The sequence below is a fragment of the Podarcis filfolensis genome (assembly GCF_964270895.1).
Source record: "Podarcis filfolensis genome assembly, chromosome: 6".
In the NCBI taxonomy this organism is placed as follows: Eukaryota; Metazoa; Chordata; class Lepidosauria; order Squamata; family Lacertidae; genus Podarcis; species Podarcis filfolensis.
This window is the reverse complement of record NC_139609.1, coordinates 74376546-74399055: the sequence shown is the minus strand read 5'-3', so window position 1 is coordinate 74399055 and position 22510 is coordinate 74376546. Positions and strand designations below refer to the sequence as shown.

At 44.9% G+C, this 22510-nt stretch overlaps 1 protein-coding gene across 4 annotated transcripts; it reads left to right on the top strand.

The window, feature by feature from the left end:
* The first annotated feature begins 6093 nt into the window (after positions 1 to 6093).
* Positions 6094 to 17637, top strand: SLC32A1 (solute carrier family 32 member 1). 4 transcript variants are annotated; one of them, XM_083620145.1, is made up of 4 exons: positions 6094 to 6360; positions 10350 to 10427; positions 11939 to 12902; positions 15491 to 17637. In XM_083620145.1, exons 3-4 carry the CDS (start codon positions 12525 to 12527, stop codon positions 16676 to 16678), a joined length of 1566 nt encoding a protein of 521 aa, XP_083476271.1. In that variant the 5' UTR covers positions 6094 to 6360; positions 10350 to 10427; positions 11939 to 12524; the 3' UTR covers positions 16679 to 17637. The 4 variants fall into 4 exon arrangements, with proteins under 4 accessions (XP_083476271.1, XP_083476272.1, XP_083476273.1 ...); XM_083620146.1 differs by lacking the exon at positions 10350 to 10427; XM_083620147.1 differs by lacking the exons at positions 6094 to 6360; positions 10350 to 10427 and adding an exon at positions 6611 to 6719.
* Positions 17638 to 22510: the final 4873 nt, after the last annotated feature.

The following is a 22510-nucleotide window of genomic DNA, read 5'->3' as shown; positions in this document are numbered from 1 at the left end:
TGTATATCACTTTATATTTCAAGAACTCTCTAGGTGGTTTACAAAACAGCCAAAAAATCAGTGTATATTATATAAAAATATAAATTCCACATTCAGAACTACTGCTACTACTAATGTGCACTATTTTAAGAAACACAGTTAAAAATGAACATTGTACATAAAATAACATAAATGAAAACAAAAGTGAATCATATACAAAAGAAAAAATAAGTCAGGACACAGCCACTTAATTACGATAGATTAAAAACCTCACATTTTACAAGAGAGAGAGAATGAGAGAGAAAGAGAGAGAGACAGATTATTTAATACATAACATCATAAATTCAGAAATATGGGCAACATTGCTGGGAAAATGAGAGGCTTTTTTTGCCTTATGGTGAACGAGATGCTGAAAACAGTTGACATAAAAAGATGTAAGCTTTTTTGTGGAAATTGCTGTACAATAACACTGTGGGACAGGCCCTGTGGGATGGTAATGAGTGGTTTGGCAAGTAGTGAGCATTTATTTACCTCTTGACCTAGGAGTTGCAACTACACACAAACTCCATCACTTTTGTAAATTGTTTCTGCCCTGCACAGAAATGATTTGCCTGAGGGAACAGCTCAGTAGGACATTATTCTTGTTGAGGTTTCCCTCATACATTGCACATATAAGCACATTGCAGCTGTTCCACTGAATTCAGTCCCACTGAATTCTGAATAACCATACCTATAATTGGACTGAAATCGAACCTCAGAGTTTTATGACAAGACAGGACAAATGTAAAGAATATCAGTATGCATATAATGTTCTTTACCCTTGTTCTGAGGAAGGAACAGGGAGAAGGTTGCCCAAGAAATACCGGTATAGTGTTTTATATTGTGGATTCGCAAACTGTTATGCTCATTTTGCCTTCAGTAAATAATTACTGGATTAAAACTGATTGTGTCTGGTCTATTATTATTATTTTTTTTGGAACCCTGCATCATGTTTACTCTGATAACTAACATTGAGGTTTGCTCTGGATCGTTATGGAGCAAAACAATGACATTTTATTTGTCTGTCTATCTGCTGAGGTATATTTAATTGGTTGTTTCATTTATCACTTGTTTTCCAAATAAAAAATTGCAGTATTTCCATTTATGGAAAAGAATTATTGAAAACGTCTTTAAACATTTGAGGAACACCTGTTCTGCAGCTGGGAAGGAGGCAGATCTGACCTCCAAAAAGCATTCTGCAGCCGTCTCTGTCACTGTGGCAGCAGTGGGCAACACATTCCTTGGAGGCTGGATCTGCTGCCCCTCTGGCTTCTGCCACCTGAGGTTGCCGCCTCACCTTGCCTCGTGGGTGAGCTGGTCGTGTACTGAGGTGAACCTATAACTTGTGTTTATTCATTCCAGTTTTTAAAATTGCTGTGAAACTTTTAATATGCTGTACAGCAGGAGTAGAGAACAGTTTTGGTCCAGCGGGCCAGATCATTACCTGTCCTCATCCCTAGGGCCAGCTGTAACAAGTGGGCAGAGCAACCCACCTGCCAATCATCTGGTGCCAATATGACACCAGATGACTGACAGGTGACTTGTTCCGCCCACCTTGCACAGTGCTTTCCAATCAAGCGAGCCATTAAGAAACACAGTGCAAGAGGCTGTTTGTTGTAGACAAGGTTGTTGTAAGGATTATAACATGATAATGTATGTGAAGCAATTTAAACATTTTAAACTATTCTATAAATGCTTAGTGTTACTATAAGAAGGTATAAGAAACAGGGATAGATTGGTTAAAGAGAATGAAGTCTGTCCCATCTTTGCATATGAATTCTAGGACAAGGTGCAATCAGAACAAATGAGGCATCAAAACAGCTTCAATATATACCCCTAAATCCTTTAATCTCACTCTGCTGGGATTCATTTAAATCACAAAGAAATCTTTTATCTTCCAAAATGCCCACTTTGAGTTTAGCAGGTGCAGAATGCAACTGTAAAGAAATAAGGTTTTCATGTGTGACATTAAAGTGATCCTGCTTTTATGTCTAATCCCATGAGATGTTGCATCTATGTTTTAAACCGCCAATGTGTCTGTGTAATCATGACACACTCAGTGCTCGTCATGTCACTGACCCAGCGCTATATGGGTAACTCTACTCCACTGCAAGCATCTGTTCATATCAGAAATGGTGGTGCTGTGATAATGGGGACTTCCAGGCAGCTGTCTATCATGGAATGAGTGCCCCCCATGAATGTCATTCTTGACACACACACCTCAAGCATCCACACAACTTAATTGGTATCAAAATACCAGCCCATGTTCCTTCTCTATATTATCCAAAGTTGTCCTTGGAAAAGTTTTCAGCACTCTTAACAAACTACAGCTCCCATAATTCTTTGGGGAAAGCCAACTAATATGCTTAAAGTGGCATCATAGCACTGTAGGGTGTGAGTGTGGCCTGAAACTATCTTATAGGCTCATTGTGACAATTGTGATGAGATCACACATGTGAAGCATTTTGAATACCCTGAAATACGTTTCCTGCTTGGCAGGGGGTTGGACTCGATGGCCCTTGTGGTCTCTTCCAACTCTATGATTCTATGATTCTATGATTCTATTCTTGTTATTATTGCCGTTTTCATGCTGACACACAGTAACGTTGTGCGGTGCCATGTGGCTGCAGCTTTGAATGGCCTTTAGTGTTTGCTAGTTTGGATTGTTTGGCTTAAAAAGCAGACAGCCCCCCTCACACACACATGCAAATGAATTGAGAAAATAAACAGATGTCCTGGCATAGTAAAACAGCATGACCTAGAACCCCATAGACGCCTTCTCTCCACAGAACCATATGTGAAATATCCTTCAACATACATACATGACGCCACATAAATGTTTCTGCCATGTTGTGAACACCATACCACATATGCACACACACCCCTCTCCACAAAAGTGCACTTTATTTCTTTTATATTCTCTTGAAATCCCCAGGTCCCTTCAGAGTTATTAACAAGGTCACAAGGCGGCTCCCAACCCAGCAGTTTACCTAATTGCCTTTTTATAGTGTTTCATGCAAGTCTTCATTATTCTGTCAGAATTCTGCTCCAAGGCTCAGTGAAAGGAGAAGGCGGGAGAGATTAGACGGAATGGATTCCCCACTAAGAACACACACATGCAGGATAAAGAAAAGGGATGGATGGGAGAAAGAGAGAAGCCTTAATCTGGGAATGTTCCCTTTCTTAACTACCAACAGGAGATGTCCTTTAGCTAACCAACCAGAGTAATCACCATCTACATTTTTTTTATTAAAAAAAAAGAGCTATATGTACTTGAACACAAAGCTGTGGGTTGTAGATTTCTTTTTCTTCTTCTTTTTAGTTCAAAAGATTAAAGATATCTTTAATCCCTGGCTGTTGATCCTCCTAGGTGGGGCTGATGGGAGATGGAGCTCAAAATGGAGAGACACAGTGGTGTAGATATTAGAGTGTGGTACTAGGACCTGGAAGAACAGGGTTCAAATCCCAACTCAGCTCTGATGCTTACGGGGTGACCTTGGGCCACTCACAGACTCTCAACCTAAGCCGCCTCGCAGGATTGTTGTGATGAAGGCAGCAGGGATAAACAATGGACACTGCTCTCAAGTCCTTGGGGAAAGAATAGGATAAAAGTGCAGGTGCTGGTAAGCCATGTATACATTGCATGTACCCGTATTGCATCCCACAACTTATGAGAAGAATACATTCCAGTTTTTACTATGAATTAGTTCTCCTAACATGTACACAGAGTGAAAGTGGTATGTAATATTCCTCTAAGACATTAAAGGGGATACTATGAATACTTATAGGGACACGGGCGGCGCTGTGGGTTAAACCACAGAGCCTAGGACTTGCCGATCAGAAGGTCGGCGGTTCGAACCCCCGCGACGGGGTGAGCTCCTGTTGCTTGATCCCTGCTCCTGCCAACCTAGCAGTTCAAAAGCACGTCAAAGTGCAAGTAGATAAATAGGTACCGCTCCAGCAGGAAGGTAAATGGCATTTCTGTGTGCTGCTCTGGTTTGCCAGAAGCAGCTTAGTCATGCTCCCTCAGCCAATAAAGCGAGATGAGCGCTGCAACCCCAGAGTCGGTCACGACTGGACCTAATGGTCAGGGGTCCCTTTACCTTTACCTTTATGAATACTTATACTAGATACACAATATACATTATAATTAATAATATATGTGATGATTAAGTTGTGAGGTGTCATTGAACCTGAATCATCTATCTTGTTAGTTAGGTCAGCAACCCCAACAGTATGAGTCTAGCACAGTGGTTTTCAACCATTGTGCCATGGCACCCTTGGGTGCCTTGAATGATGTTCAGGAGTGCCATGGGCAACATTGGCCTCTGTCCCTTTTTTCTTCCCTCCCTCCCTGGATGCCCTGTCACATCTCTGCCTCACAAAGGCTTGCACAGCTGTTTGTTGCAACCCTGGCTACAAGCTATGGTGCCTGGTGCTGGCCAGGGGGTGCTGGTTGCCAGAGCTGAGGTGGCATTGAAGCAAGCAAGCAAGCAAGCAAGCAAACAAACAAACAAACAAACAAACAAACAAATGGGCAGGGGAAGCCACCAGCCAGTCCACCAGCCCTTGCTGCTGGGAATGGACAGAGAAGTGGGAGGCCAGGCAGACAGGCAGGCATTGCACTGGCCTTTCTTGTGCTTGCTGAGTGTAATGCCTGCCTGGGTGCCCAGTGCTGAAGGGGAGCCTTTCCCCCATGCAGATCTGGCAGCACCCGCTGCTGTCACTGCTGCCTCCCAAGGTAAGGTGCTGGCCTTACATTCACCTTTGGCCATTCTCTGTTTGGCCACTAAGACTGGGGGCATCCTCTTCCCAGGCCCCTGTGGGGCAGTGTGAGGAAGCACCTCTCTTTGGGGCAGGGGGCGTGGCTCAGAGACCAGACGCTGCCTGGAGGACTCCCAAGGAGAGGAGTTTGAGGGAACACTCCACAAAGGAGGAAGTTCAAAAAAGGGTGAGAGGCTGCCAGCTCTGCAGGCAAAGGGTGACATAACTGGGCTCCTGACCCCCACAGGGGTGCCACAGAAAGAATGTAGTTGGTCAAGGGAGCCGTGGACTCAAAAAGGTTGAAAACTTCTGGTCTAGCATTTGAGGAAAGGTAAACTCAGGTAAGGTCAGAAAGACAGTCTCGGAAGCTTGGAGGCTCCCCTCGACTTTCTCCACGTGCAAACCCAACGTCTTCAGTGCAACATCTCCCAACACTTTGAATGTGTGCAGATTTCCTACTTCTAATTCATAAGTATAATAAATGCACTGTCACTATGATGCCAAAGCTGAACCTTTGCTGCACCTTCCTAGGACAGCACTCACTGAACATTTGTTAGCAATCATGAGAACTAGAAACTTGCCTTAAAAAGGAAATCTGATACTCTTGCTCAGTTGTAAAAAAGGGAGTTGTCGTTTTAAAGGAAAGCCGAAGAGGAAGCAGTGGACGTTCGGAGCGGCCTCAGGGGAGTTATCAAAACTGTCCTGGTCGAGTGTTGAAAGTCCAATATTTTGAGCTCAGGCTACCTCCTTATTCCCGTCGCCTCTATCCATCCTTTCTCCGTGAGAATCTGAGTGCTCGGTGGCTTTATTCTGCGGGGGTTGTTATTAATGCAGGTTGTGCAAAACGCTGCCTGTTCCGAGGAGATAAGGGTAAAGCCGTTTAACCCTTTGGACGGCAGCTTATCGCCCTGCCCTTTGCAACACGACGGCTCTCTGGCGGGGCTCGCAGGGGGATTTACCATTTCAAGAAGAAATGTCTGAGTCAGGGTGTTCTTCCCCGAACCCCTTCCAGGAATAAATACGCGAGCTCTGGATTTGTGAAAAACGTGACGTCCTCTTAAAGAGGGGGCGGGGGCGAGTGGGAAACGACGGGAAACGGCACATCTTTTTCCTTGACCTGGTTTAGGCTCCACAAAAAAGCCTCCAGCTATCTCGTGTCTAGGTACTCACAGCCCCCACCTCCCTGCTCTCTGACATACGCGGACGCGCGCGCGTCTCGCTGCTTGGGAAAGCAAAAGGGTTTGCAAGTGGGTCTTCGCCTGCCTGCCTCTCTCTCTCTCTCTCTCTCTCTCTCTCTCTCTCTCTCTCTCTCTCTCTCTCTAGCTCCATTCTGAAATTATTTGGCCATCAGAAGCATACGCTTCAGACCTGCTAACCTTTGGACAAGATTCGCATCCATCACCCTCCGTGGGAATAATTATTACCGCGCGTCAGTGACGCGGTGATCCATCCATCCGTCCGTCCGTCCGTCCGCTCGCTCGCTCGCTCCCTCGCCTCCCTCTCTCCGCTGTTTCAACCCCTCATTCCTTGTCCTCTTGCATATGGAACGATGGATCTGCAGGCAAAGATGAATCCTAGGTAACCGGCACGTTTCCCTCTCTGCTTCTCTATTCCTGATCCATTTCTCTCTCTCTCTCTCTTCCTAAATGCGCTCTTCCTTCTCCATCTTTCATCTATCCCTCTCTCCTTCTTTCCTTTTTAGTTTTCCCGCTCCCTCCCTCTCTTTCTCTCTTTCTCTCCTCCTGACCCGCTTTTCACGGGACATTTCCAGTGAAACGCTCTCGGTGAGATCAGGACCAAACGTATGTGTGAGAGAGCGCGTGCGTGTGATTTGACGATGACGGTGACCGCGTGTCACCGAAATCCATCGACAGAAGGGACCTCTTTTGCCGGCATCGGACTACCGGAAAGTTTCGCACTCTTGCGCGGGCGGGCAGGTACAGTATGAAAAGCGGCGGGGTGGCTAGGGGGCGGTACACTCTTCTTGGGGCGTTTTTGCTAGCTGCAACCCTGTCAAGCAGGAGATCGTCTCCCTCCCGCTCTCCCTCCCTTTTGTCCATGTGCTTCTGTGTTCAAAGGGGAACCAGTTCCTCCCCGCTCCCCTCTTTTTCCTTCTCTTTTTCTCAAAAGTCTGAAATGCTCTGGCTGCAGTCCTGGGCACACTTTCCCAGAGACCCAGCCCCACCGATTCAGAGCAAACGGGAGCATCGGGCAATCGAACAAGGCGCTTTCCCCGCTTCTCTCCTGAAATGCAGCCGGCAGAGGTGGCACGCGAGGCGGAATCCGCTGGAAGAGCCGCGCCGCGCCGTGGTCTTCCAGTGGAAGTCTGGCGCGCGGACTGCAGGCGCGTTATAAAGCTCTCCTTGTGTCGCGTGTGTGTTTGGCTGTCTCTGTGTTTGTGAGTGCGTGTGCATGTGCAGGAGGAGTCCTTGAGATATCTTGAATTTTAAAGAAGTCCTGGCTCTTCCTCTGGCCGTCGACAGGCCGAGGAACGCGCGGCAGCCGATGGACACCGGTCTAGTTTCGTGCGCCTCCGGGCGCACCGGCTTGGCCAATTTTAATCGCCGTACGAGGTCGACTGCTTCGCTGCCGAACTTGCTGAATTCCGACTCAAACCTTGCCTTCCCGGGAGGAGAGAAAAATCTTCAGGGGCTTTTTTTTGGGGGGGGGGCGTTTAAAAAGAAACCGATAAATGAAAAGCTGTTCCTATCTCTCCACCCGCCCTCTCCAAGTTGTTAAGGCTATAAAGTATGCACAGAGCGATATCTAGCTACACCTTACAAACTAACGCCCATAAGAAGACAACTTTTTGAGCAATTTATCTTCGGAGGGAAATACGCCTTTGGGGCGTCGAAATGGGGCGGGGCGTCTCGTCTCCTTCCCTGACTCCTTTCCCCGGCGCTGAGTTCAAAACGCGCGCGCTGAAAGATGGATTTCAGATCCCGTTGGATCCAAATAAAAGAAGAATCGTTTAGGGACCGGCACCATCCCATTTCAAACCCAGTTTGATTGGAAAGAACGCGTTAGTGATGTACCTCTCTCGTCGCTTGATTACTAGCCGCTGAACGTGTGAACTGCCTCCACTGGGGCGGGGGGACCCTTGTGCATCACAACGGATATGAATGAAAACACTTATCTGTGGGATCTGATTGGTGTGATTTGTGCTTCACACAGGCATCTCTCTGATGATATTTATGTATTTATTTATTTGGCGCCATCAATGTGCGTGGGCGCTTTGCAGATTCACAAACAAACAAAAAGGCAGTTCTCTGCCCCAGGGAGTTTACAGTATGAAAGAATGTGCAATCGGTTGTGGGAGACTCTGCGTATGTGGATTTGCTTTTGCTTTATTTTCGTTTAGGAGCGGGCTAAGGACATGATAATCTTGAAATGTGAACTCACCCCCAGATGTATTCTCAAGGGATGACAATGCGAAATCCTCTCGAATCCTTTTGAAGGCTATTAGGAGTGAGCAGTACTTCCGGATTAATTAATTCGGGAGAAACAGATTTATTAGTAAATTTGACATTTAGCTTTCCCCTTTCCCTTGTCAGCGTGGCGGTTTGCCCCCCAGCAACTTTTCTAGGTGATTGCAGCCAGTTAATCTCACTGGTTTCAGAAAGCGAATCAGGTGAAATCCAAATAAACATTTCACGTGTGTTTCGCGTGTGGATGGGGCCGGAGCAAAACCAGCAGAGGAAGACAACGATGCATCGATCCAAGCGTGCCTTTGAATGAATGCACTAATGAATAATGATTTCACAGGGACTAGATGTTTGCATCCAGCAAAGATCCTGAAATGACTGCAATCCACTGAAACAACTGGGTGTTAAAAAGAGAGACCTTTGGGGATTGTTTTTAGGATGAAATGTGGCAGATTAAATGCAAGATGTAATCCTGAAACCCATTCCAGGCTATATTGTGTCTTTTCATGCCGAGACGCTGGTCAGTATAGCTGTTTAAAGGACAACTATATAACTCTATTTAATTAGTGCAGGTGGCTGTACAAAATTCCGGAGGCTATGAAAGAGCTGTTGGAACGAAAAAACAGCCAGGAACCGGTTTGGTTGGACCTTGGTCTTGGGAATAGCGTTGCGAGGATGATATTGTGGGAGGTGGGATATCAGTGCACGCGAGAGCCGGGGCTCTTTGGGAGGAGGGACGAGGTTGGGGGACACCCACGTCATCAAAAACAAGAAAAGCTTAATGAAGACAATGGGGCTTCCCTCGTTTAGAATGTACGTCTCCGAGGAAGCCGGCCGACCATGACCTTTTCCAGACCAGACAAACAACAAAAAGGCTGCTCGTTGTTTGATCTGACTCCTTTTCGTCTCATTGAGAAAATCTCTGTTACGCCTTCGGGCGCCCATGTTTTAAGAAGGTCTATTTAAAGCGGCTCATATAAAATATTGCCTTTATAATGAAAATCACAATAATGTGCAGATCTTGCTAATTCTATCCAGAGTTTTTTGTGCAGAGGGTCAGAATTTTGTTTCCTTTGCTGAGATGCAAAGCAAGCGAGCAAGATATATCTATCTATTCCAAAAGGGAGTTAAAATGGCATTCATTCTGGTCTGTTTAGTAGCCTAAGAAGCGGGGGATGTTCAGTTGGCTAGTTCGGTGCTCATGATAGTGCTCTGGTTTTGCCCGTTAGGGTTTATCCCACACGTCCCTGTTGAGGTTCATCCGGGCTCTTCAGTGTTACTTTGTATGAGAATCAGTTGTAAAACACACGACAGCGACAAACCAAACCTCCGGGGATTTTGCTTCAAAGAGATCGGCTGGATAGATACAGACAAATGGTGGGGAAAGGGTACGGAAGGTAGCAGTGTAGTGTAGTGTAGTGGTTAGAGTGCTGTACTAGGACCTGGGAGAACAGGGTTCAAATCGTCACGGTTATAAAGCTGGCAGGGTGACCTTGAGCCGTTCACTGCCTCTCAGACTAACCTACCTCACAAGGTTGTTATGAAGATTAATTCAGGAGGAGGAGGACCATTTTCGCCACCTTGAGCTCCTTCGAAAAGAAGTTAGGATTTAAATGCAGCTACAGCAGCAACGCCTCAAGCGCTTTAAGGATCTTTCTTTGGGTTCCAAGTAAACTTGAGTCCCAGGCAGGTGTGTGGATGTGCGCGCGCGCGCTGTGAGCTGGGAGACATTACCTTCCGTGTGTGTTTTCTGCAAGAGAAATTAAAACCTGGCTGCGATTTGATCCTTCCTTTTTGCCAGACGCATGTTGTATGTTTCTAAATATGGAGCGAGGGGGGCGGGCAACTCGAGGGCTTGTCTTTCTCGACCTACTTGTGCAACGATATGTGATAATTCCTTCTCCAAAGCCAGGATGAAGCCTGATTTTGCTAAACAGCGGAGCTCGGCTTCGAAATTGGGGTGTGTGTGTGTGTAAGTATGTGTAATTTTGGCAAGAAAGGGATCATTTTGACCTTCCTCGCTCACAACATTGGCGACAGAGGCCGCTTCCTTTAGCGCAAAATAAACCCACCGATTTAAGATTTGTAGTTAGAAGCTCCATCTTTACTTCGAAGTCTTTTCTCTTTCTTTCTTTTTTCAAGCCACCACCGGGATTTGTGTCTGCGCAAAAGCTCTCCGAATTCTGCTAGGAATGCCGGCTCTTTTGAACCCCAGACAAGGTAACATAGTTGGGCTGCGATTTCCTGCGACTATAATAAACCTCTTTCGAGAAACGTCACAGCCTTGTTCGTCCTCCTTTCCTCCAGCTTCCTTCTGGTTTTACAATGCGATTTAGATCCGCTGTAAAAGAAAATTCGGGGACGATTCGGATCACGCAAAGGAAACAGCAAATAAAATTCAGAAAGAGCATTACGTCAGTACTACAGGCGAGATGCTATTTTAGGAACATTTAACAGCCATATTAAATGAAGAGTGAGTGGTGGGACAGCGGGGTGGGGGAGTCGGACCAATCAAACGAGAAACCAGAGTTTGCTGAACAACACGACTTTGTAAAAGTGCTTGGCTGGGATCGACATTTCCCTTTTCCTCCCCTGTAAGCTAGCAAATCGGCGAAGCTTGCTGCCTCATTCTAAAGGTGCTAGGGGCTCTCTAAACATCGGGCAAAAAGAAATGGCGTCTCAGTTTTTCATCCTATGGTATCAGATTACCAGGTAATAAAATTATGAGACCATCATTTGTGGTTCCCAAAGAGGAACATATTTGTAGATCTAACAGACATACCGAAAAGAAATGAATTAGGTATATGAACGTGAAGGCTTCCCTTGTATCTATTCTGTAATAGCAACAGGCTTTTTGAAAAACAAACAAATCTATTCCATTTTGGGGTTTACACTCTCTTTACACGTCATAGAAGCAAAAGGATGAGCAGGTGCCATCCTACGCTTGTCGACTACGAATGAAGTCCTATGGAATTCAATGGGCCTTGCTATCAGTTACAGGATTGCAGCGAAAATCTCTCTGTCTCTCCTTCTCTGTGCGTAATAAATTCTCCATTTTTTTAGGCCTGACTTTCTGTCCTTACTCCCCGTACCTCTTGCCTCACGTTTTGGCACTGTTAATCTGCGGGGGGTGGGGGCAGAGATGTGTGTGTGTGTGTGTGTGTGCGTGCCTGTGCAAGTGGGGGGGGGGGCTGAGCGAGAGAGATGATCCACAAATATTGGGCGGAGGGAGAGATAAATCTGTCCAGCGAGTTGAGAAGATCCTTTCCCTAGGAATATCCATCATGGATATGATTGCCTTTTGTTGGTGGGTGAAGGTGGGCGGCAGGAGGGGGGGAGAGAAGAGGGGCTCCCTAGACTGGGTTTTGTGGCATTCTGAGAACCAGGCTTGGAACGGAACAGAAACACCATGTAGAATTTAAATCGTGTCCCCCTCCTTTCCATCCGCAGTGTTTCTGAGGCGTGGGTGTTGCTGTTGGAGTAGGAAAAGGGGTGGGGGGAGTAGATTTTGGTGGAGACTTGCAGTACCTCCCCCAGAAATGCAGCAAACCTTTCCTCATCCCGCTGCCCCCCTCCCCTTCCTCCTGATAGATGAACGCGTGGGGATGGATACGTGTTGTGCACAGCAAAAGGCTTGCGTTGGCAATCTGGTGATCATCGCACGTCCCTCTTCTTCTCTCTCTTTCCCTTTCTCTCTCTCTCCCTTCGTCCCTCCCTCCCCCCACCCCCAGGCTTCTCTGCATTGCATTGGCACCGCTAAGGCTGGAGAGACAACCCACCCGCCTCTCTCCTGCTTAGGAGGAGGAGGAAGAAGAAGAAGAAGAAGAAGTAGAAGAAGAAGAAGTAGAGGGAGGAGGAGGCTGGGGGAGAGAGGAAGACGAGGAGATTTCTTGGGAGAGGCGAGCCGGGCATCAAAGCAGCAGACATCCCCACGACCACCCCGCAGCCCTGCCTGCCTTGCCCTCCCCTCATGCACCAGGTAGAAGGCGACAGGCTCATATGGAGGCGCCAAGGTGGACCCTCTGAGTGGTGTCATGGTCCAAGGGACACTGCGGAGGAGGAGAAGGTCCAATTCCATCCGGGAGTGGAGATAGCGCCCTGCTAAAACGCGTCGCCACCGTCGGCAAGAGCGCACGAGCGGAGCCTGGATCGTGCTTGGCGCAGAATTCCACCAACCCTTTTTTAAAAATTTAAACTTAAAATTTTCAACTCCCCCTACTTTTTGGGAGCGTGTTGATTCTCTCCCCGCCCCCAACACACACACACACACACACACACACACACACACCCGATTGAGGCGCAGCCAGAGCCAGCATCATGGCGACGCTAATCCGCAGCAAGATCTCCAATGTGGCCACCTCGGTTTCGAACAAGTCTCAGGCGAAAGTCAGCGGGGTGTTCGCCCGCTTGGGCTTCCAGGCGGCGACGGACGAGGAGGCGGTGGGCTTCGTGCACTGCGATGACCTGGACTACGAGCACCGGCAAGGGCTGCAGATGGACATCTTGAAATCCGAGGGCAGCGAGGAAGGAGGGGAGCCGCCCTTGGAAGGGGACATCCACTACCAGCGGGACGGCACCGGGCCCCTGCCTCCGTCCGCTTCCAAGGATGAAGGCGTCTGCTCCGAGCTGTCCGGCCAAGGGAAGCCCAGGATCACAGCCTGGGAAGCCGGCTGGAATGTCACCAACGCCATCCAGGTAACGCAACCGCCCCCCTCAATTCCATTGCTCTTCATTCGGTGGGGCGGGGTCCTGGCTCCCTTGGAACCAGCGGCAGAGCCTGGCCACTGCCTTGCAGAGAGCCAGGACGCCCCCCCACCTCCTTCATAGGGGCCCGTGCCCATCATGGTTCGCCCTGGAGCGAATTCCGTAGCAGATGCGGCTCAGCTGCGCCCTGCCCTCACGCTCCCTGCCCTCATAGGACCTTAGAGGCGGTGGAGGAACCTCCAACAGACCACCTATGGCAAAGCACTTCTCCTAGGAACGTGTGGACTCCCGAGACCACGTCGCACATGGGTGGTTGCACATAACATAACTGGGGCCGGGACATTCAAGGATTAGGGGTTAAGTCGCGATTTGGGAGCACATACTTAAGATCGCATCAACAGCCAACAACTTCTCTTTTTAGGTCAGTTAAAAGAATGGCCAAATAATTCTCTCCCCACTTCAGTCTCTGTCTCTCTGTCCCTCTCTTTTCTCTCTCTCTTCCCCCCTCCCTCTCCCCACCTCAATTCGGTCCATCTTATTCCTGCAGTGATGATGTTAATCCATGTTTCTCATGTTGAGAAATCAAAACGCAGACATTGTTACGGAACACAGAAGACTGTGGTGTCGGGTATGCACCTCGAAATCCGAATGGCCCTTCTGTCTCTTCTTTCTTTCCTCCTCAATTCGGTGTTTTTTTGTTTTGTTTTGGTGCATAGCACCGCTTCTGGCTCGACTCCGCACCTCGACATAACCAAGGCAACAGATGGTCCAAACAGGAGAGCCTGTTCCCTCCTCCCCTAGGCGTTTCAGAGTCTGTATTAATTTTCCTCTGCCCATTCAGCTAATAAAAAGAGAAAGCCGCGCATTTGGAATGTGACTCGCCTAAGGAGTAAATGGAAAAACACACAGAGACACTATACATTAACCTCTTTTTGCATCGTAGTACTTAAACTGACGGTTCCTGGTTTTAATCTCTCAAACCAAACTGCACAATCTCACTGAGTCCCCCCCGCCCCTTCCTTTAAAGAGTTAATTTTGTGTGTTCAAAAGTGCAGGTGCATAAAGCCAAGAAGTCCTGTTACAGACAATAAAAAAATGCGATGTAACGAAATGACATCCCGGTGTTATTCGGTTTCAATCGGATATGCTTCAGATCCGAAAGGAGGAAAGTACTAATTGATCAGGAAATGCTTCTTACGAAGATAAAGTTGCATTTCCATACTTGTGATCGATTTTCGTTTGGTATTAAAAGGCTGGAAACGGAATGCGAGACTCCCCAAGACTGTCAATTGATATTTTAAAATATTTCCCTGTCCAATTTATTGCCAGGTTTGATAAAATTCAATTTAATTTACAGCCAAATCGAATTTTTGTAAAAAAATGTTTTCTTATTTGAAAATGTGGCGGAGTTTTTTGATACCTAGAGGGATCTTCGATTATCAAGACTGCTTCAAAAAATGCCCTCTGTAACGATTCACCAATATGGCTTACAAACCAGTCCAGCCATAGGACTGGATTCATTTGGTTGAACTGGTTTTCAGTTTGCATAAGGAACCTAAGGGAAATGTCTTCTGTCTTAAACCAGGGCATTTTACATTTGCGACAATGAATTAACGAATGTTTCATTGCAGAATCGCATATTTGGGAGGGGGGAGGAGAGGAAAGGAATTGTTCTGATCCTCAGATTATAACTCCAAGCAGTTTGAAACACCAAAACTTTATTATTGTGTTTGATATTGCACCAGGTACTATGTACAATTTATTTATTTATTTTAAAAGAGCAGCAAATTGAGCCAGCTCCTTACAGACTTAACAAGATACAAAGGGGAAGGGGAAGAGTTACGAATATTTGTGTTCGCTACTGATTCAAAACATATCCTTCCAATTTTCAAAGAAGAGAATGAATTTGAGAGCTGCCAGCCACTTCTTTGTGTGAGATATTTTCAATATTGCTTCAATGCTTTGGATCTTAAAAAACCAAAACCCAGTCAAACGAAAAAGGGTCAATAGTCATTTAAAGAAATGCAGTGAATCCAATGCATTCTCACCTAGAGGTAAATCCTATAGTGTTCAATGGGGCTTACTGCCTTGCAAGTGTGTTAGGGATTGCAGTCTTAATGTGAGTTTAAAGAAACAAAAAACCTCTGCAAGCAAGGACGATGATTTATTGAAATTTATTCCAATACATTTTGATTACTTAACTGGGTTTTTAAAGCTTTGAAATATTTAACTATTTATGCTTTCCCTCCCTTTCTCCAAAGCATACAACTTTTTCTTTTTAAAAAAGAAAGAAACCACAGACCTTAAATGACAGAATCCCCACCACCGCCACCTTAAATAAAGATTTTGTGATTATGTTCAAACATTTAAGAGTTATTACATGCAGAAAAAGTGAAGTATGTCATCTCTTTCTGGGGTCTGTCCTGATTTTTATTTCATTCTATGGAAGATTGGAGGGGTGGGGGTGGGTAACAGGCCCTTGCATTTTGTTTCTGCCCCTTCCACCTCCTCCCCCCCCCCCGGGTTGTCATGTGCTAAGTAAAACTGAGCAACACAGTCTCCATTTTGTCTCTTTTTAGGGGATGTTTGTCCTTGGCCTGCCCTATGCTATACTCCATGGTGGATACCTAGGACTCTTTTTAATTATTTTTGCAGCAGTGGTTTGCTGCTACACTGGGAAAATCCTCATTGCCTGTCTCTATGAAGAGAACGAAGACGGGGAGATAGTCAGGGTGAGAGACTCCTATGTGGACATTGCCAATGCTTGCTGTGCTCCCAGGTTCCCCTCGCTTGGGGGCAGGATTGTGAATGTGGCTCAGATCATAGAGTTGGTCATGACCTGCATCCTCTATGTGGTGGTCAGTGGCAACCTGATGTACAACAGCTTCCCAACCTTGCCGGTCTCTCAGAAATCATGGTCCATCATTGCCACAGCTGTGCTCCTCCCTTGTGCTTTCTTGAAGAACCTCAAGGCTGTTTCCAAGTTCAGCTTGCTCTGCACCTTGGCCCATTTTGTGATCAACATTTTAGTCATCGCCTACTGCCTCTCCAGAGCCCGCGACTGGGCGTGGGACAAAGTCAAGTTTTACATTGACGTGAAGAAGTTCCCCATCTCCATCGGCATCATTGTCTTCAGCTACACCTCTCAGATCTTTCTGCCTTCCTTAGAAGGGAACATGCAGAACCCTAAGGAGTTCCACTGCATGATGAACTGGACTCACATAGCTGCTTGCATCCTGAAGGGACTCTTTGCCTTGGTTGCCTACCTGACTTGGGCCGACGAGACAAAGGAAGTCATCACAGATAACTTGCCATCCACCATTAGGGCCGTCGTCAACCTTTTCTTGGTGGCCAAAGCTTTGCTGTCCTACCCATTGCCGTTCTTTGCAGCTGTGGAGGTCCTGGAGAGATCCCTCTTCCAAGATGGAGCCAGGGCCTTCTTCCCTAATTGCTATGGAGGTGATGGCAGGATCAAATCCTGGGGACTCACCCTCAGGTGTGCCCTTGTAGTTTTTACCTTGTTGATGGCCATTTATGTCCCTCATTTTGCCCTCCTGATGGGCCTGACCGGGAGCCTCACAGGTGCAGGCCTCTGTTTCCTCCTCCCCAGCCTCTTCCACCTCAAGCTCTTGTGGAGGAAGCTCTTGTGGCACCATGTCTTCTTTGATGTGGCCATTTTTGTAATAGGGGGTATATGCAGTGTGTCTGGGTTCATTCACTCTTTAGAAGGCCTCATCGAGGCTTATAGAACCAATACAGAAGACTAAAGGATGAGTTGAGCTGGTTGCACTTAAAGGGAGGGATTGCGAGAGAATCACACAGAACATCCACATAGTCAAATGATTATGCATCCTCATCAAAGGAGAAATGTTGTTCTTTCTTTTTTTGTTTTAGTTAAGTACACCCAAGAAATTCTATCACAGAACGTTAAGCAAAGTTTCCAGATCAAACGCTTAGCCCAGCAGACTTTTTAAATAAACTTAAGAAGACTCATATATATATATATATATATATATTTAGATATTATCAGAGAGAAAATATTTGAAATATTTCCTTGTCCTGTTCATTCACTAGTCTAAAAACTCTTATCTTTATAAGGAAGATGAAAATCTGTATTTGGAATTAATGAGAGGTTTGCTGGTAATATTTCTGCAAGTATTATGCAATTCAGTCTTGTTTTTTTAAAAAAGAAAAGGCACCCAAGTCTCTTGGGATCCTTGTGCTGGGACACTGGGCAACATAATGACCTGATGAAACTTAATGCAAGATTTAGATTGTATGAGCAACTAGTTGAAATGGTTTCAGTGACCAATGATGAGGCACAAAAGCTGTAGTGTTTACATTGTATATTAAAACAACTAGTAAGGACTGCTTAATACTTCCATACAAACTCATGTCCAATACCAGCGCTTCCCATTTTGACCTTCCTTGACCTCCATCTGAGATCAGAGACTTGGGAGTTCACTTCTGGATTGGGTCATTTTTATTTCTAAATTGCAAAATAAAATAAAATCAAGTTGTTTGATTTGAAAAAAAGTATTCTGGATACGAAACAAAACACACACAAAAAAACCATTCTGTGCAACTACCAGATCTGTGGAGCTGTTTCCAATGTATGTGTGGTGTAATTGTGGTAAAAAAGATGAAAAATGTATATCAGAAAATCTATCTTTAACATATAATGTGGTACATAAATATATCAAACAATAAAGAGAAACCATAAGAACTTTGGCTGGCATGGTTTGTTCTAGGGACTGTAATCTGGGAGCACACTGGGCTGCATCCAGACTGAGACTGCATGGCTCAGAAGTAAGCTGCATTGAATTCAATGGGGCTTATTCCCAGGTAATTGAGGTTAGTATTGTAGCCAAGGCTGCAGTCACTTACCTGGGAATAAGTCTCATTGCATACCATAGGACTTCCAAATAGACATGGTTAGGATTGCTTGGTTGGGTATTTGAACTTAAGTTCCATTGAAATCAATGGGACAAGCTGGTCATTACAACTAACTTGGTATGAACGATAGCATCCTACTGTGCTCAAACCTAGCATTTCACAAACATTATCTCATGGCAACAAACCATTAAGGTAGGTCAGTATCGGTACATTATTACAGATCTGGGGGAGAGGCTGTGAGACAAAGACTTGTCTAAGATTGCAATCCTCAATGGGACCTACCTCTGAGTAGGATTGTGCTGTTAACTATGTAGTGGGGTCATGGCAGGTACAAGGTTTGACTTGACAGCTCCTTGACTCACGTGGCACATAATGTGATTTCTATGGGACCAATTCCTGGTCACAGAATTATGGTCCAAGTTTCTTCACTGCTATGTTACATTAGCTGTCCTCTAACCAATACAAAGTCTATCATTTGTGATCGAGCCAATGCACGATGAGGATTATGTTTTAGGATACAGTTGCCTTGGCTCCTCCCATCTCAGTTTATGTGAGTGTGGCTCAGGAAGGGAGACTAAAATAAGGTTTGGGTGTGTGCCTCTGAATTTTGCTGATTGTGTCTCTGCGTTTTCAGTTCCTCAACCCACTAATAATTGTTGCTGTTATTTAATTCATGCACCATTTTTAATGTAAAAAGCATTTCTTTCCATAGCATATCTGCGCAACAGCAGCATGCCAAAAGTGACTAGTATTATCATTTTACAGATGGGAAGTTGAGGCTGAGCTCAGCTTTTACTGAGATGGGAATTAAACCCCAGAGTCTGACAAGTCTAAAAAGCTAAATACACATTCAGAACCATCCTATGGTACAACTCTTTCTGGACTGTACCATTTCAGATTATGGGTAGGGGAAAATCACATGAATGAGTTTCCCCCCATATAAAATAATCCTTCCTGTGTGTAGTAAGATAGCATGTAAGGGTAAAGATTGCAAAATGTAGCCTTCTTTCTGATATTCTAGTTTATTTTTCTTCATTTTTTTAAAATAGAGTAATTAAAACACACTTTTTGAAGTGAGACAGTCCTGACAGGGCCATGCCACATTATAGCTGAATGTGTAGCTGGACTTGTATAGTGCAGAACTGAAATGAAACAGTGAGGAAATTTCTCATTTATATGTTTTCATTCCCCTACCCTCCCTGCCTTGTTATGCAAATCCTCAAATATCAAATTTGCATGTCAATATTTGAAATATCTGAATAGCTCATCTTGATATCTGAATTTTCAACTTCTTATCTGGGATTTAGGTTATTTGTGGGTTTTCAGTGTAATTATAGCTTTGGTGGCAAAAGCTGATGTTCAGCAAAGAAGAGATATTTTATATCACATTTCCTTGCTCTTAAATGTATTCTGAAGAATTAGATTTGTGTAGTATTTTAAACTCTTTTATGTATCTGATGAGGAAGAAAATTATGCCAGTGATTTCTTAAATGTGATTTACCAAATATTCCAAAATTTGAATTAGTGGCAGTTTTGAAATTTGTCAGATTTAAGCAAATTTGTCATTCAATTATAGTAATCCATGCAGCCCTTGATAGTTCCTGGATATTGAAATTCATGCCAGATTCCATCCACTGCAGTAGGAAAGAAAGTATTTTATTCAAGCCTACAGAGTACAAGATGTTGGTGCTCACGTTTCCTTTAAAGAATGTATCATCCTAGTTCTAAACTGTTATTGTGCTGGAGGCAGCATAAAACGTCAGAAGTGAACAGTCCTTTTTTAAAAGCAATCTTCTTACCCACCCATCTATTTCCCCCTATCTTAACTGGCTGCTTTTCATTGTATTAATTTTGGAATTAGGAAATTCCAAATAGCGCCTCCTTGTGGGCAGATAAGGTTTATTTTTCGCAGTACTCCAAGCGAATAGCATTGTTTGAAGCTTCTAGAATATCGAATGCTTAGAGATCTTGTATAACAGAGCAATCGTCGAAGTAGTAAGCTGCTTCGCAAAGCGTTCTACATAGAAATAACCTAGGAATATGTGTAACGGGTGGGAAATGTTTCAACATTTTCTCTTCCGTTTTTCGTAAATAATCCGTTCAAAGAGAGCACGATGTCTCATATATATCTAATATTAACTCCTGCAATTTTCCAGCAGAGAAGAAGCAAGGCAGAATTTTCTCCTTGAAAGGGAAAAGGGCAGAAATATAAAGTATGTCGTCGTTTGCATTGCTCATCTGTCCATCTGAAATACGCGAATGGCCAAACTGAAATAGCTTTACTGTATATATCTAATGTATGCCGCAACAAGAAGTATGCGATCCTATGCATACTTTCCTTGGAGTTAATAAGGCCCAGTGGATACAGTGGGACTTACTTCCGAGTAAGTGCATAGGCTAGTGTTGTTTATTAGTGTCGCATATATTTTAGATTCCATTATGTTACACGTTTTTGTTTTTAAAAATACTGTATTATAATTCATTCACATGGCTTTTAAGTCAGAGGAAGGAAAATGAGCTATAATCTTCCCCCGCACAACGTCACACTGTGACGCAGAATTGCATCATCACTTCTTTCCCAAGCCTGCAGCTGATGAATTTGTTTTTTATTTTCTTCTGGAGGCGACATCTCTAGTTGGAGGCGTAATAATCATAATCTGCACCATCGAATAATCGTAATTGATGCTGAAATATAATTCGGATAAACAGTAACATGATTTGATTCGCTTGTGTTACTTCGTAAAACAGGGGAAACCGTTCTCTGCTGAAAGGTAGACACCTTCCAAATTAATAAAGCCTATGAAAAATTTAAGGGCGAGGATACTGGCAAGTCGTTTTTTTAGACAGGTAAGTAAAATGTTATGAAAAATGTGTCCTGAACTACCCTCGACCCCGGAGATGAGGGTTTGCCTTTTATTCTAACTACCCAGAGCCAAGAACTGGGCACTCCATCAGCGCAATTAACAGAGAATTCTCGGGCCATTGATTCTTCTCGTAGATTTAATTCTCAAATCCACTTACATTAACAACACAATCGTAGCCACGCGATCTTATTCATGGGAAGGAAAGCCGCGCGGTGATGCAGCCAGAAATGAATGCGCTCTTCGGCACTCGCGCGCAATTCAAGCCTTTTCGTGGCAGCTGATGAGGATTATTTTTTTAAAGAAACTATTGATGTTGAGAACATCCTGTACACGCCTACGCAGAAAGTCCCATTGAGTCCAGTGGTCCTACTCCTAGATCGGTGGGGATAGGGTTAAACTAAGTCAGGCCAGTCAATTAGACACAGGTCTCCGGAAAGGAAATCTGCATGAGAATCGAATGGCCCTTTCCTGAGCATCTATGTGCGCACGTGTTCGGCTTAGGAAAGCATGTTCTTCTTGCGGAGTTTTCTGTTTGCCAATAGGTCTGCAATGCAGGAAAGAGAGAGGGAGAGGGAGAGGGAGACGGCGAGGAAGGGGAAGAACTGGGTTACGAAAAAAGGAGGCAACGGGAAAGAACCAAGAGGCAGTGAGAGGGTGAATCACCGCAGCGCAGACTCCTTCCTGAAGTAACCCTGAAAGGGCCTCAAGATCACCCCGCAGGTTATTAAGTCGGCTAAGCCCTCAATTCGAGATCGTGGGGACGTTTAGCCGCAGAAGTCCACGGTAGGGCAGTGGCTCCGCGGTAGGGCGTCTGCTTTACGCGTAGGTTAGTCCCCAGCATCTCCGGGTAGGCCTGGGGAGAAGGTGCCCTTTCTGAATCCCTGGCGACCAGCTGCCAGCCAGCGGAGACAGCCCTCAGCTTATCAGGACGGTCTGGACCCATGTTGGTCTGACTTGGTATATGAGGCCCCTTCCACCGCCAGACTCCCAATGCACCGCTCATGTGGCCAGCTTGGTTGCCTGCAGGGAAGTGCCCGCTTATAAAGCGTTAATAATATAGTAAGCTTCATTTAGGAAACACGAGCCCTCAAGCGAACGAAGCCTCCCCAACCTAAGAGCTGGCGATCGCGCGCGTGCGTCAAATTGAGCGATTTAGAAGCCCTTCCTTCTAAATCTCAAGACAGCCAGACAGCTCCTTTTGCTCGTCGTTGTGCTTTTTTTGTTTGTGCGTTTGAGGGGATGTTAAGGCGTTTGTAGAGACCTATTGGATGACTTGACTGACAGCCCCTTATTCCTCTTGCCCTCCCCAATATTTTTTATTTTTATTTTACATCTAGCCCTATAGAGAATTCTTTTTTTTTTGTATATAAATTTTATTAAGTTTTCTGTTTTACAGTTTAAAATACTCATTTTCCATCCTGAAGATATCAATGACTTCCCTTCTTTTCCATGGTTCATTTTACATTTCATAAATTTTACATATTTTACAAAAAACCATACCATTCAGAATTCCAGCACTGCTTCCATCAAAACTTGTTTACACTGTTGAATTTATCTTAATGTTGCCAGCATTTTCAGCTGTACACAATTATTTCCCATATATTCAATAAATGTTTTCCAATCTTCTTTAAATGTATGTTCTTCTTGTTCTCTTATTCTATATGTTAAGTCTGTGAGTTGTGCATATTCTGTCAACTTAAGTTGCATTCTTCTTTAGTCGGGACCTTGCTTGTTTTCCATTTTAGGGCTAACAAAACACAGGCCACAGTAGTAGCATACATAAATAACCTTTGTTGATTCCTAGGAATTTAGTCTGAATTATTCCCAACAGAACAGATT